Genomic DNA, 16,599 nt, shown 5'->3' on the forward strand with positions numbered 1-16,599 from the left:
CTACAGGTGGCAAATTAATAAATCTATAATTTTATATTATAACTCTTTACTAAACATTTTAAGGTATGTGAAAACACGTTGCGGATTTGGCCCTGCGGATCCGCAGCAGATTCTCCTGCGTTGTACAGTACCATTCTATTCTATGTAAATCCAAAAACGCTGTGCACATGCTGTGGATTTTTCCGCACAGAATTGCTGAGGATTTGAATCCACAGCATGTCAATTCTTTGTGCGGAATCCGCAGCAGTTTTACACCTGCTTCATTATAGAAATCCGGAGGTGCAGAAACGCAGGGGATATTCGCATAAAATCTGCAGAAAATCCGCAGAAAATCTGCACTAAATCCGCAGGTAAAATGCAGGTGATTTTACCTGCGGATTTAGCCAAATCCGCCAGGAAAAATCCGCAGCAGAATCCGCAACCTGTGCACATACCCTTAAGGGTAAGATAAAATCTGGTCCACTCTTAATTGTCTGGCCAAGATGAGCAGAGACCACTCCTCTCTGCTTCACACCTGACTGCACTTAGTTGTACATATATTGCAGAGTACAAGTCTGCATAGACTTCAGTCTGCATTGTGATTGCTATAAGTGTGTGCTAGAAGTGTGAAGATTAATTTAAGAATTAAAACCAGAATTGAACCAGAAGGGAACTGAAGGTAACTGGACACAGTCACTGTAAACAATGTTTCTGTTTGTTTTCACTTTCACCCCAATAATCCTTCACTTTCTGCTAATTCCCCTAATCCCTACTCCTAGTAAGGAACTGTTCATCTCTTCTTCAATCCTCCCCATCCACCTCACCTCCGCCTCAAAACTGTTCCTTAACATACAATCCTCTGTCTCCAAACACAGACAGCCCCCTCATGCCCTCTCCTGCTCCCACCTGGTAACACTTTCTCTGCTCCTTCTCACTGCTGGTGATATCTCTCCAAATCCTGGTCCTCCTCACCACATTCCCACAGTCATTTCTACCTCCCATCCACGCTCTATCACAACCTTCCGTAACCTCTCCAACCTTATACCCATTCACCCAGCCCCCGCTTCCCCAGTCCCACTAACAGGAGCTCTGTGGAACGCTCGCTCTGTCTGCAACAAGCTTTCCTACATCCATGATCTTTTCGTTACTACCAAACTCTCCTTCCTCGCCATCACCGAAACCTGGCTCACCCCTTCTGACACAGCCTCTCCTGCTGCACTTTCGTATGGCGGCTTCCACCTTTCTCACACCCCCCGCCCCAGCAGCAAACATGGTGGAGGAGTTGGTTTTCTCCTGTCAGATACCTGCTCCTTCACCCCAATCCCACTGCCACCCTCTGTTACCCTCCCTTCCTTTGAGGTGCACTCTGTGCGCATCTACTCCCCCTCCAACCTCCAACTGGCTGTCATCTACCGCCCCCCAGGGCCAGCCACCACCTTCTTTGACCACTTCACCACCTGGTTACTTCATTTCCTTTCCGCGGACATCCCTACTATCATCATGGGCGACTTCAACATCCCCATTGACACTTCCCTCTCAGCTGCCACTAAACTTCTATCTCTCACTTCCTCCTTCGGCCTCACTCAATGGTCTTCTACAGCCACCCACAAAGATGGCCACACACTGGACCTCATCTTCACCCGCCTCTGCTCCCTATCTAACCTCTCTAACTCACCTCTTCCTCTCTCTGACCACAACCTGCTCACATTCTCTTCCCTCTTCACTCCATGTCTACAATCCCCACCCCACAAACTTTCACACCCTCGCAGGAATCTTAAACACCTTGACCTACACTCATTCTCCGAATCCCTCCTCCCTCTTACAGATATAAGTTCCTTACACAATGCGGATGACGCTGCCGCTCTATATAACACCACAATAGCTGTAGCTTTGGAATCCGCTGCCCCACTTACACATACCAAAACTCGCAAAATCAACAGACAGCCCTGGCACACCAGCCTGACCAAAGAGCTGAGGCGAGCTTCCAGGGCTGCTGAGCGCAGATGGAAAAGATCCCACTCCAACGAGCATTTCATCGCATTCAAACAGTCCCTCACTACTTTCAAGACCACACTCGCCACAGCTAAACAAACCTACTTCTCATCTCTCATATCCTCCCTGTCTCACAACCCTAAACAGTTATTCAACACCTTCAATTCTCTCCTCCGCCCCCCAGCACCTCCTCCCTCCCCACTCATCTCAGCTGAAGACTTTGCCTCATTTTTCAAGCAGAAAATTGATAACATCAGGGACAGTTTTGGTCAACAACCCCCAGAGCCCTTCCTCCCGACTTCCCAGCCCTCCACCTTCAAAACCAACTTCTCCACCATTACAGAAGATCGACTCTCCACTCTACTCTCAAGATCACATCTCACCACCTGTGCACTCGACCCGATCCCATCCCACTTCATCCCAAACCTCACCACAGTCTTCATCCCAACCCTAACCCATCTCTTCAACCTATCACTAACAACTGGTGTTTTCCCCTCAAGCTTTAAACATGCCTCCATCACACCTATCCTCAAAAAGCCCTCTCTTGACCCATCCTCTGTATCTAGCTATCGCCCTATATCACTTCTCCCATACGCCTCCAAGCTACTGGAACAACACGTCTACCTTGAACTGTCCTCCCATCTCTCTTCTTGCTCCCTCTTCGACCGCTTACAATCTGGCTTCCGGTCACACCACTCCACTGAAACTGCCCTTACTAAGGTCACCAATGACCTCTTAACTGCCAAGAGCAAGCGACACTACTCTGTCCTCCTCCTCCTGGACCTGTCGGCTGCCTTTGACACAGTGGACCATTCCCTATTATTACAGACCCTCTCATCCATCGGCATCACAGACTTGGCCCTCTCCTGGATCTCATCATACCTAACAGACCGGACATTCAGCGTCTCCCACTCACACACCACCTCCTCACCTCGCCCCCTATCTGTCAGAGTCCCACAAGGTTCAGTCCTAGGGCCCCTGCTGTTCTCTATTTACACCTTTGGCCTGGGACAGCTCATAGAATCTCATGGCTTTCAGTATCATCTTTATGCTGATGACACACAGATCTACATCTCTGGACCAGATATCACCTCCCTACTAACCAGAATCCCTCAATGTCTGTCCACTATTTCATCCTTCTTCTCCACTAGATATCTGAAACTCAACATGGACAAAACAGAATTCATCATCTTTCCCCCATCTCACGTGACCCCCCCTACGAACCTATCAATTACAGTAAATGACTGCCCACTCTCCCCAGTCCCACAAGCTCGCTGCCTCGGAGTAATCCTTGATGCTGATCTCTCCTTCAAACCACATATCCAAACCCTTTCCACTTCCTGCCGACTTCAACTCAAAAATATTTCACGCATCCGTTCATTCCTCACCCAAGAATCTGCAAAAACCCTAGTCCATGCCCTCATCATCTCTCGCCTTGACTACTGCAACCTCATGCTCTGCGGCCTCCCCTCAAACACTCTCGCACCCCTCCAATCTATTCTAAACTCTGCTGCCCGACTAATCCACCTGTCCCCCCGCTATTCCCCAGCTTCTCCCCTCTGTCAATCCCTTCACTGGCTCCCAATTGCCCAGAGACTCCATTACAAAACCCTAACCATGACATACAAAGCCATCCACAACTTGTCTCCTCCATACATCTGTGACCTCGTCTCCCGGTACTTTCCTGCACGCAACCTCCGATCCTCACAAGATCTCCTTCTCTACTCCCCTCTTATCTCCTCTTCCCACAATCGCATACAAGATTTCTCTCGCGCATCACCCCTACTCTGGAACTCTCTACCACAACATATCAGACTCTCACCTACCATCGAAACCTTCAAAAAGAGCCTGAAGACCCACCTCTTCCGACAAGCCTACAACCTGCAGTAACCACCGATCGACCAAACCGCTGCACGACCAGCTCTACCCTCGCCTACTGTATTATCACCCATCCCTTGAAGATTGTGAGCCCTCGCGGGCAGGGTCCTCTCTCCTCCTGTACCAGTTATGACTTGTATTGTTTAAGATTATTGTACTTGTTTTTATGTATACCCCCCTCACATGTAAAGCGCCATGGAATAAATGGCGCTATAACAATAAATAATAATAATAATAATAATAATAAAATCCAAATGTAAGAGCGTGCAACTTAAATATATGCAAAGAGCAACAGACAAACTATATTAACAAATTAGAACACTAACCTTTATAATATATCCATTATTTATCAGTAATAGTTGTCCCAGTTCACAGGTTATCCTGCTTGTGAGCCGGTGGGGGGAGGAGGAGACAGACAAGGTCAACAACCTTTGCTTTCACAAATGAAAGTGGTAGAAAGCTTCAAAGGTTTTGAGGTCCTACTTTAGAACATCCAGCCATCACTCCGCCGTGGGCCTCAGAGATGGAAGATCTGGGACAAGGAATCTGTCTTCTACATCTGAAGGGTTTTCTTCATTCCAATATAGCCATGTATTATGACACCTATGTGAACTTTTGAGGAAAACTAGACAGTCCTACCTAGCGATTCCTTAGAATTTGTGTTGACACGTGTTTATTATTAGTGTTCACATAGTGCGGGTCAAAGGAAAGGTCAAGAATTAATTTACTTTGGGATTGCTCCTGTTTGCCTACACCAAGGTGCAGATAGTGTGTAACCTACGCATTCGTGGCACATGGCTGTCAATCATTTACTGTGCTCTATCTTTTCACACATGCATGCCATGTAGGATAATAAACCCGCCTGTGGTTATAACATAATTGTTTGGTTTCACACACATAAAAAGATAACATGTTCATGTACAGCTAATGCTTTCCTGTAGAAGGCAGGAAGAAACTAATACTTATCTACTATATAATCGTCTAATTCTGTCTGTCTGTTTCTCTGAAACGGAAATCCCACGTCGCTGGTCGCTCCCGGCTGGCAGCAACCAATCAGCGACAGGCGCAGTCCGGCCGTGAATTGGCACGAAATTCGAACGACGCACGCCACCCCTACCGTCGGGAGATCTACGGCGCCGGGCGCGACCAATCAGCCACAAGTGCAGTCCGCCCGTGAATTGCCGCGTGATTTGAACCACGCTTTTCTGATTGGTCGCAGCCAGTAACCAATCAGCGATATTGGCGCGGAATTTAACCCTAATCATTAGATTCGTGACATGATCAATCACCGCTGAATAGCACACCGGTGTCCGCCTGAGACCCGCCGCGGAAGCGGAAATGACCCTTGCTGTGATGTTGGCTCCTGCAGCGTTCATTGATCAGGTCATGAATCTAATGATTACTGGCTCGACTTGAAATGGAAGGAATAGAAGCTGTGGAGAACAGTAGTACTGTAGTCTGATAAAGGTCTGATTGTAAGACTGAAACGTTACATGAATTTGGGATTCTCTGAACACCTTTTTTCAAGTACGGAGTGACGTGGATCTTATTTTTTAGTAACTTTTTTTTTATTTATCCCATATTAGTATATGCTCATGTGAGTATCTGTGATATGTTTCATGCTATAAAACAATATATCATTGTTAGTATATTGGACCCCCGAACGCTAGTAGAGATGATTTTGAAAACCTGAAATCTTATCTTCATGAGTTTAAGTAAAGTAACCTTAATCAAAAGAATGAAAATTGATATCATTTCCCAGGTGGCAGGGACACTGCCGGATTGGGTGGAAAGGGAGGTCCTTATCGTCTGGATGCAGGACACAAAGTCTACCAGGTGTCACAAGCTGAAAAAGATGCTGTCCCCGAGGAAGTAAAGCGAGCGGCAAGAGAAATGGCAGAGAAAGCCTTTAAACAAAGGTAACATATGTCCTGGTGATGACATAAATGAGGACCTGTCACCTCTCATGACCCATTTATTCTAGACAATACGCGCATTCCCCATGAGACTACAATTCGGAGGCATCTTTTAGAACTCTGCATTTTGATGATCAACTGCTCTTCCTCCAGGGAATGTGGGAATAAATTGACAGCGAGATGTTTTCATTCTTTTTGTCAGTTGGATGTGTGCCTATTGTGTGATAAATGTGGACAGAATCTGCACAAACTCAACCGCAAATGTGTTTAAATGGAATCTTTTTTGTCCCATTCACATAATATGTGTGAAATGTAGAGCATGCTGCTTATTAAAGCAGATTTTGCATCTAGTCTTTTATTCTAACATTTGAGAAACATATAAAGACATGTTGTCTCTGTCACAGGAGATCTGCTGTTCTTCCTTCTTTCTCCTGCTCACAATCTTCTATTTTCTTGTAAGTCAATTGTTTGCAGCAGGAGCCTCCCCCATATGCCGTCAGGAGGACACAAAGGTTGTTAAAAAGAACATGTCAGCTCCTTCATGGTGCCCTTTTTGAAAAGTGCACATGAAAATAACAAACTTTGTAATATATTTTATCAAAGAAACCTGCTTCTTTATCTGTCGAGACTGATTATTTCTTTTCAAAATTTTCAGTTTCGGTGAAGACAGATTGCTATATTAAAGGGGTTAAATGTAATATAATTAAATAAAATAAATCATACACATTTAAATAGTCAACATTTTCATAAATACCTCTATTTAGTATTTATTTTTTTATTTAGTATTCTTTATCTACTGCACTCTGACATGATACCCAAGATGGCAGCTACCATCAATCACAACCCATCCTAGATTTCAGAGGTCACGCGGTAGGACGGGCTGGTGAAGAACATCTGCTTGAGACAAAGGTCCCACCAGAGCAGCGTCCATCCGTCTGATCTGGTCAGCCATTGTGAGCCCACATTCCTCTATTTAGTCAACCTGACAGGACACTGAGTGGAGCCGAGCTGGTCTAAATGAGAAGATACAGTAGATACGTTTCTTGTATTGACTGAGAATGCTCATTAATGTTAGTCAGCCTGACAGTTAGTGCTTTTGAAATCTAGGACAGGTTGTGATTGATGGCAGTTGCCATCTTTAAAATCCTGACAGAGTGCAGTAAATAAGACATACCATTTTGTCACATAAAGGTGTTTAGAAAAATGTTTAATATTTAAATGGGTATTATTTTATTATTTTCTTACATTTCTCAGAGAACCCCTTTATTAAGATAGGAGATGGCAGTTGATACTAATAAGGGTTTTGTGGAGAAGGGAGGAACAGAGCCCCTCCAGCTACATCAAATCCTATCAGGAGCAGCTGTCATCTTCTATCTCAGTAATGTAACAATCTGTCCATACTACCTGCAGATTTTACCTGTGAACTATGCAGATTCCCACTTCAGAGAGGACGAGGCCTTGAACTCTGCTTTTAAACAAAGTGTCTACAAATTAAGATTCTGATTTGGCTTTTTAAGTCATATGGCAAGACTTCTAGGATTGCTACTTCCAGTAGGTGGCGCTAGGGTTCAAGTCCTCTTCCACTCTGAAGAGACAATTTGCATATTTAATTTCCTGTGACATATAAGGGTGTGTGCACACGCTGCGGAATGCTCTGCGGATTTGGCCGCGCAATTTTTGAAAAATTTTTGACATGTCAATTCTTTCTGCGGTTTAGAAACCGCAGCAAAACTGCATGGAAACATCTGCACCGTCTGCACTGCGGTTTTTGATATCCATAGGATATTATGGTACTGTACACCGCAGCAGAAACTGCTGCAGATCCGCAGCGGCCAAATCCGCTGCGGATCCGAAGCAGAATCCGCAGCGTGTGCACACACCCTAAAGGTAGAATCATAGAATCGTAGAGTTGGAAGGGACCTCCTGGGCCATCTGGTCCAACCCCCTGCTCAAAGCAGGATTCGCTAAATCATCCCAGTCAGATGTCTGTCCAGCCTCTGTTTGAAGACTTCCATTGAAGGAGAACTCACCACTTCTCGTGGCAGCCTGTTCCACTCATTGATCACTCTAACTGTCAAAAAGTTTTTTCTAATATCTAATCTGTGTCTCTTCCCATTCAGTTTCATCCCATTGCTTCTAGTCTTTCCTTGTGCAAATGAGAATAAAGTTGATCCTTCTACAATGTGACATCCCTTTAGATATTTGTAGACAGCTATTAAGTCTCCTCTCAGTCTTCTCTTTTGCAAACTAAACATTCCCAAATCCTGCAACCTTTCCTCATAAGACAGGGTTTGCAGACCGGTCACCATTCTGGTCGCTCTTTTCTGAACTTGCTCCAGTTTGTTGATGTCTTTTTTAAAATGTGGTGCCCAAAACTGTACACAATATTCCAGATGAGGTCTGACCAAAGAGGAGTAGAGGGAAATAATGACTTCACGTGATCTAGACTGTATGCTTCTGTTAATACATCCTAGAATTGCATTTGCCTTTTTTGCTGCTGCATCACACTGTTGACTCATATTCAGTCTGTGATCTATTAGTATACCCAAGTCTTTTTCACATGTGCTGTCACTTAGCCCTATTCCTCCCATTCTATATATGCTTTTTTCATTTTTATTGCCCAGATGTAGTACTTTGCATTTCTCCCTGTTAAAAACCATTCTGTTAGTTGCTGCCCACTTCTCCAGTTTATTTAAATCTTTTTGAATCCTCTCTCTCTCTTCTCTAGTATTAGCTATCCCTCCTAGCTTTGTGTCATCAGCAAATTTAATCAGTTTACCCTCAATTCCTTCATCTAAATCGTTGATAAAGATGTTGAACAATACAGGGCCCAGGACAGAGCCCTGTGGTACCCCACTTGAGACATTCTTCCAACTGGATGTGCAGCCATTTACGACCACTCTTTGGGTCCGATCACTAAGCCAGTTATGAATCCACCTAACAGTTGCCTTGTCCATTCCATACTTAGTCATTTTTTCAATAAGGATTGTATGAGAGACTTTGTCAAATGCTTTGCTGAAGTCAAGATATACTATATCTACAGCATTTGCTTGATCCACCCAATCAGTGATACCGTCATAGAAGGAAATTAAGTTAGTCTGACATGACTTATTAGTTACAAACCCATGCTGACTCTGTTTAATCACTTCATTCTTATCCAGGTATTGACATACATGTTGTTTAATAATTTGTTCAAAGATCTTTCCTGGTATAGAAGTCAGACTCACCGGCCTATAGTTGCCTGGGTCCACCTTCTTCCCCTTTTTGAAGATAGGAACAACATTTGCTCTTCTCCAGTCTTCTGGCACTTCTCCTGTTCTCCAAGAATTTTCAAAGATTATGGAGAGGGGTTCAAAAATTTCTTCTGCTATCTCCTTCAGTACTCTGGGGTGTAATTCATCTGGACCTGGAGACTTGAATTCATTTAGGTTAGCTAAGTGTTTCCTCACTATCTTTCTGTTTATATATATCCTGGATTCTTCTATTCCCTTAATAGGACAGTGAATAACAGTTGATGTTGCATTTCCTTTCTGAGAGAAAACAGATGCAAAATAGGAATTTAAAAGTTCAGCCTTCTCAACATCCTGTCTTACCATTTCATCATTTTCATCCTGTAAAAATCCTATAGCATCTTTGACTTTTCTTTTACTTTTGACATATCCCCAAAATCCTTTATTATTGCTTTTGACATCTCTTGCAAGCCTCAGTTCATTTTCAGCTTTAGATAATCTGATTTGTGCCCTGCAGGTTCTGCAGACAGCATTATATTCTTCTTTAGATATGCCTCCCTCTTTCCATTTTATAAACATTTTTTTCTTCCTTTTTAGCATGTGCTTAAGTTCTGTGTTCATCCATCCTGGTTTCCTTAAATGCTTCCTATTCTTCCCTCTTTTCGGAATTGTTAACAACTGTGCTTTGAGAATTTCATTTTTCAAGATTTCCCATCCTTCCTGGACATTTTTGTCTTTAAGGATATCCAGCCATTGGATCCCTCCAATTCTCTTTCTGAATCCCTTAAAATCTGCCTTTCTGAAATCTAACCTTGACGTCTGAGTCTTCACAGGTCTTCCACCTCTAGTAATCCAAAATTCTAAAATAGCATGGTCGCTACCTCCTAGGGTCCCAGCCACTTTTACCTCCTCAACCATTTCCTCCCTGTTTATAAGGATTAGATCCAAGGTAGCAGTTCCCCTTGTTTTCTCCCTTACCTTTTGGAAGATAAAGTTGTCAGCAAGAGAGGATAAGAATTTCCTTGACCTGTTAGTTTTGCCTGAGAGAGATTCCCAACAAATGTCTGGATAGTTGAAATCTCCCATGACAACTATGTCATATTTTTTGGAGAACTTGGCCATCTGATGCATAAAGAGTTCATCTATATCTTCGGCTTGCACAGGCGGCCTGTAGTAAATGCCTACAATGGTGTCCTTTCCATTGTTCTGTCCTTGTATTCTTACCCAAACAGTTTCCACAGAACTCCCAGTCTCTGAAGCTTCAATCTCTGTGCAGATATACGCGTTTCGAACATACAATGCGACACCCCCTCCTCGTTTATCAAGTCTATTTCTTGCAAATAAGTTGTATCCTTCTAGTCTTGTATTCCAATCATGTGTATTGTCCCACCAAGTTTCAGTGATTCCAATTACATCATATTTCTGTTCCTGTGTTAGTAGTTCCAATTCTCCTTGTTTGTTGCCCATGCTTTGTGCATTAGTATAGAAACATTTTAGTTTGTGATTGGTTTCTCTTTCTCCAATATTTTTATTAATTAGATTCTTTCGTCTTTGTTCTTCCTTTCCACTTCTAATAGCAGAGTTCTCAATAGCATTTGTCAGGTGTATGGCTTTTTCTGGTCTTTTGCTTCCCTTCCCATGTTGTTCTAGTTTAAAGCTCTCCTTACAAGTGTAGCAAGGCGACTTCCAAATACATGCTTTCCAGTCTTCGTAAGGTGCACCCCATCTCTAGCAAGTAGTCCATCGTATAAGTAGTTCACTCCGTGATCCAGAAATCCAAATCGTTGCTGACGGCACCATCGACGTAGCCAGTTGTTCACCTGCAGAATCTTATTCCACCTCCTTGTTCCATGGCCATCCACTGGGAGGATGGAAGAGAAGACCACCTGCGCTCCCAGTTCTTTCACTTTCTTGCCTAAGTCTTCAAAGTCTCTGCAGATGATTTCCAGGTCGTTTCTTGCGGTGTCATTTGTCCCCACATGTAGTAGCAGGAATGGGTAGTCATCTGTAGGTCTGAAGAGTCCTGATATCCTGTCAGACACATCTTTAATTTTTGCACCTGGAAGACAGCACATTTCTCTTGTAGTTATATCTGGTCTGCAGATAGCGGCCTCTGTTCCTCTCAGCAGGGAATCCCCCATGACCACCACTCTCCGTTTCTTCTTCACAACATTTTTCTTTCTCCATCCAGGAGGACTCTGAGGGCGTACAAGGTTGTTGTTTGTTGGCAAAGTCTTATCCTGATGTATTTCTTCATCGTTTTCCTGCGTGAGAGCCTGGTATTGGTTCCTGAGCAGTATGGGTGCTGACTGCCTCCTGATCCTCCTGCTTCTCTGGGTCACATGTCTCCATTCCTCTGTTTCTTCAGGTGCACTTCGAATTTCTTCTCTTTCTGTAACATGAAGAGATAATTCTGCTCTGTCCAAGAACTCTTCACCTTCCTTAATGATCTTCAACGTAGCTAACCTCTCTTCGAGATTTTGCAACTTTTCCTCCAACAGGGACACAAGCTTGCATTTGTGGCATGTGAAGTTTGGCTTTTCCACTGGTAAATCTGTGAACATGTAGCAAGAAATGCAGCTCACCAAATGGCTCCTGGCCTCTTCCATCTTGAGATTTCTTAAAAACGATGAAAGATGAGCCAAATTTCGCGCGCCTATCGGCGCGCGGTTTTTCCAATTTCCTCTTTTCAGCTGCAACGGCCAAAACCCAGTGATCGTTGAGCTCGCGGAGACTCTTCACTTATCCCAGAAGGCACTGGGAATATGCAAATGATCCCCTCAAGACTCTTCCCCTGGTTTTCCAATTTCCTCTTTTCAGCTGCAACGGCCAAAACCCAGTGATCGTTGAGCTCGCGGAGACTCTTCACTTATCCCAGAAGGCACTGGGAATATGCAAATGATCCCCTCAAGACTCTTCCCCTGGTTTTAAACAAAGGTACTGTTACACTTAGCGATGCACCAGCGATCCCGACAACGATATGGATCGCTGGTGCATCGCTAAGTGGTCGCTAGTGAGCTGCCACTCAGGCAGATCTCACCAGCGACATAGCAGGGGTCGGGGGTCGCTACTTACCTGTCAGACGAGGCGATCCTGACGTCCTCCCGCCCGCGTCCACGCTTCGCTCGACGGCGCCACAGGAAGCCGACGACGAGAAACGGTCCAGGCCGTTCTCGCGCGATCAGCGATAATCAGCGACGGAGCCGGTCGGAGGTAAGTATCAGACATAGCGATATCGCTAGCAATATCGCTGCTGCGTCACAAAACCAGTGACCTTACAGCGATATTGCTAGCAATATCGCTTAGTGTGACGGGGCCTTAAGTCTCCTCAGTCTGACATGCCAGGCTAGGCATGTCACTCTCCACAAGGAGGAACGTTACCCCTTAGATCTCACCTGTGAAATTTGAGAATTAATGATCAGTCCTGATGGAGAAAGAAGCAGATTTCTTTGATAAAGATAAATTACAACTTTTCTTTTTCTCACATGCACTTTTGAGTCTTGAGATAAACATTAAAACAATGGGTCATCTTTATGTTTATAGTCTGTTTGTTTCTTGTCTATACATTTTTTAATGAAATAAAACATTTTCTGTATATAATTATGCTTACAGGTTGAAGGAAATTCAAATGAGTGAGTATGATGCCGCTACATATGAGCATTTCTCAGGAGCCGTGCGCAGACAAGTTCAGTCTCTTCGGGTTATCCTGGATAGTCTACAGGTAATCTGATGCTTGAGATGAAGGATAAAGGAAATTGCTTTGGATACTGAATATTGCCTGTGGTCATTTATCTGCCATCTGTACGTCTGAAGAATATACAGCCAATATACATAACGCATTACCTGATCAGTGTTATGACACAACAACAATGCCTTGGTGTATTTACCAAGAAGACTCCAGAATCTATCAATAAATGTGAACCCCAAATATATTTCATATTGCAGTAATAAATACACTGGGACCTGTAAAAAAAAATGCCTTTGAAGGGTTAAACCAGTTTGTCATAACTTATATACAGCCCTGTATTCTCAAACCAGTATAATCCTTAATATATTTTACTTGCTTGCCTTTTTCTGCCAGTTCAGTGTTCCCTTTTAGAGTCTTGCTTAGAACTTAAAGATCTTACTGTTTCTTAAAAAGGGAATGTATCAGCCAAAAATTACTTGTTGCATAAATCAGTTTTTTTTTGGTTAAACATATTTTTATATTATTTTTCAATTCTCTATGTCACTATCTATATATCTATGTACAAAAACTTGCAATTTTCACATTAGCCACTTTACCTAATAGACTCATACTTCCTGTCCTGTACAGATGACTTTTCAGAAGTCTCATTATCATCACATAAATAATTAAAATGAAAGTTAACACCTCTATATACAGTACAGTAGATAACAGAAGATGCTCCATTCATAATAGATTATGGTCACTTGCTGTCCCTCCCTTCCCAATGACTTTTTCCCAGATCAGAGCATGCCTAGAAAGCTCCTTTACAAGTCAAAGATTCAGAGCCAGTCTTTTGCAGTCAATGTGGCCCATAGGTCATTTTCTGATTACTCCTTTCCCTTAAGTGTGCCATGCTGCTTGAGGAGTAAAGCTGATCAAACATTGTAGACTGCTGTCGGCTGAATATTTTGTTCCGCTGACAGTTATTCCCTCGGACCAACATTCATACGCATGCTTGTCTCTGATGAGCATGCATGTGTTCTCAAAAGGTTGAGGGGAGTAAACCAGTAAACCACTACCAGACCTCTATGTCTTGACATCTCACGTTGGGACACCTCGATACATATTATATGATCAACTGGTCCCCCCAAAATCAGTGGATTTGGTTGACATTGATCTTATTTGTACTACTATATATAACTTTAGGAAGTTGCAATGATCCACAGAGATTAAAGGAGTTGTCTGGTCAAAACCTACAAGTTTGTAGTCACTCTATGTGACTGCAGACTTGTGAATCCTCACATTACACACACCACACGCTGTGCGCTGTGAAGATTCTCCACTACTGACGCCGGGAGAGATACATGCGGTTACATTCCGACTAGACTCTATCCACCCTCAGTCTATGCAAGTGTATTGAGCGAGACAGGATACAGTCTAGTCATACAGAATGTAGCCGGAAGTATGCAATTTGGGTGCAGGATTGGCAGTTACATCCATGACATGTAGCCTAGGGAGGTCAAAATGGTCTCATTGACTCATGAAAACACCAGCACTATTAGTGACAAATGATAATTGAGGGCCATGTTGGAGATTTTGCATTTAGACCCTGAAGCTTCAAGTTGCACCACTGATAAATTGTATGCCTGAAACATTACCCCAAACACTCCAGCAAGTCAACAAAAAAATCTGTGTTTGGTCAAATTGATGGAGTTTTACTTGTTCCCATAATTTAATGTACCTTTCATCTACTAGGCCCCAACCAAAGATTATACTAGTCATGAAAATGGAGAAGGTCTGTTATAAGCCACTTAGGAGTCTGCATAAGAAGCTCTACAACTGACCCGAACATTTTCTTTGGTTTGTGGACCAAATGCAGTAAAAAACAGCTAAAATGTAGTTGGGAGTTTTCTATTATAAGTATTATGTGCAGAGGGTAGCAGAGTTGGGAGGTGTGAAATTTATAGGGTTTGTCCGGTCTTAAGCTACAAGTCTACCGTTACTCTATGTGACTGGACACTTGTGAATACTCACATTGCGAGGATTGTCCTGTGCTGGTGCTAGGGAATGTGACTGCAAGTATATGATTTGCAAACTTGTAGCCACTTGCCAACTAGATGGGCACTGCCTCCTTCAATCCAACTGTATTGAGGCCAGACACAGTCTAGTCGGAATGTGGCCCGCAGTATGCAAATCACAAACTTGCAGTCACATTATTCCCCACTCCTGGTACTGGAGAATCCTCACAGTGTGCGCGATTTAAGGATGCACAAGTTTGCAGTGACATACAGTGACTGTAGACTTGTAGTTTAAGACCGGACAACCCCTTTAAGATTATTGCTGCACCACAGGATATGATGTCAAAGATAGGGGTGCCATTTTGGGAGCTTGTTCTGTACATCCCAGTAACTTACTTTCATGTTGAGAACCCATAGGGTGGAATTTATCAAACCTGGCATTTTATACACCAGTCTTGAAACATAAGACTGCTGGAGTAGGTTGTGGCAAATGTATTTATTAGGACAATTTTGGGCTGTTTGTGTGTAACGAAATTGATTGAATGCAGCTACAACCTGTCATAGATTTCAGAAACATTGCATGTCAGTTTTCTGGCGTGCATGATAGTATATTTGTTGTGCTGTTGTTGATCGTACCCCATTGGGCAAAAAGTTGTAAAATTGGTAGTAAAGAAAAAAATTATACTGGTGCTCCCACCCAACTAAGTGCACAACTGATGCAAAAAAGATATCTGCTTAAACTTAGCCTAATGCGTAATAATGCAAATTAATAGCTATTATTCAAATTGTGCTGTGGTGCCACTATCAAAATTTGTAATTAGTTATACAAATCTATGAATAATGAGATCTGAAGAGACCATTTTGGGGCCGATTTATCAAGAGTGGCATAGCGCACAGTCACACTACGTCTTGTAGGAGGAGAAGGTGCCGAAATGACTAAGAAGCACACGCCTATTAATGAATTTGGCACCCCTCCTAAGTGGTGAGCGTCTCCACAAACTACACCTGATATGATACTCCAGTCAAGGAATGGAGTAGCCTATCTAGGGTGCAAAAACTGGCAATGTTGATGAATTTGATGGGCAGGTGTGACCATGCCTCTGACTCCGCCACAGCTCTGCCCATTTTGGCAGAACTCCTTCAAACTGAAGATGCCAAAAGTTGCAAAATGAACGCCTTATTGTGCAAAAATTGGACATCTTTAGAAATCTTTTAAAATAAGATTGATTGCAATAAAGAAAAATAGAGGAAAAAGACCAGCACTGGAAAAAAATAATGTATGTTAGTACAAGCCTTGAAGAAAGTTGATCCAAGCAGTCCTATCACCAGTAACTCCAAAAAAGTAAGACTGTTGAGGCAGCACGAAAAATGAAATTGATAAGGAATAAGGGGCACTAGCAGTAAGATCACTTTCCCCTGAACCACATACATGGGCATGTAGCTCCATTGACACCTTTATATCTTCTATTTGTTGCTGTAATTTGCTGTTTCATGGTATGTGCTCTAAGCCTAAAAGAGCACTTAACCAGTCACCGCCACCTCAGCTTGTTCCCCGTCCAGCATTAGCCCTTTTAGCTTGATTGATAGCTTTTACTGTTGGATTTTCTTGCCTGATATCACATAGACAGTGACCTATCAATCTAGCTAGAGAGGTTGGTGGTGGGCAAGGAGCCAACCTGGGGACCCTGGTTAAGTGCTGTGTCATGTCCAGGACATTTAACTCCTCATTTGCACATGAATTAAAACGCTTGGGGAGAGGTTGTTCTTTCCAACAGATTTCCTTTAATAGCCGAATGCAATGTTTCAGCTTGACACAGCCATTTCAAAGCAGTGAAAAATGTTATGTTTAGCTAAGAGTAATTCATTTGTGGTTCAATTATTCTTATTAAACAGTGTCATAAAAGAAACATACTAGAGAT

The 16,599-nt window shown here is 43.1% G+C and overlaps 1 protein-coding gene across 1 annotated transcript in view; it reads left to right on the plus strand.

Moving 5' to 3' along the window:
- Positions 1–16,599, plus strand: part of VWA8 (von Willebrand factor A domain containing 8) — a 670,166-nt gene that overhangs the window by 608,758 nt on the left and 44,809 nt on the right. The window contains exons 40-41 of the mRNA XM_073580317.1: positions 5,612–5,768; positions 12,608–12,716. Coding sequence (XP_073436418.1) covers positions 5,612–5,768; positions 12,608–12,716 — 266 coding nt within the window. The remainder of the gene's footprint in view (positions 1–5,611; positions 5,769–12,607; positions 12,717–16,599) is intronic.

This window comes from Dendrobates tinctorius, unplaced genomic scaffold (assembly GCF_039654945.1).
Source record: "Dendrobates tinctorius isolate UK_male_01 unplaced genomic scaffold, ASM3965494v1 ptg000064l, whole genome shotgun sequence".
Taxonomy (NCBI): Eukaryota; Metazoa; Chordata; class Amphibia; order Anura; family Dendrobatidae; genus Dendrobates; species Dendrobates tinctorius.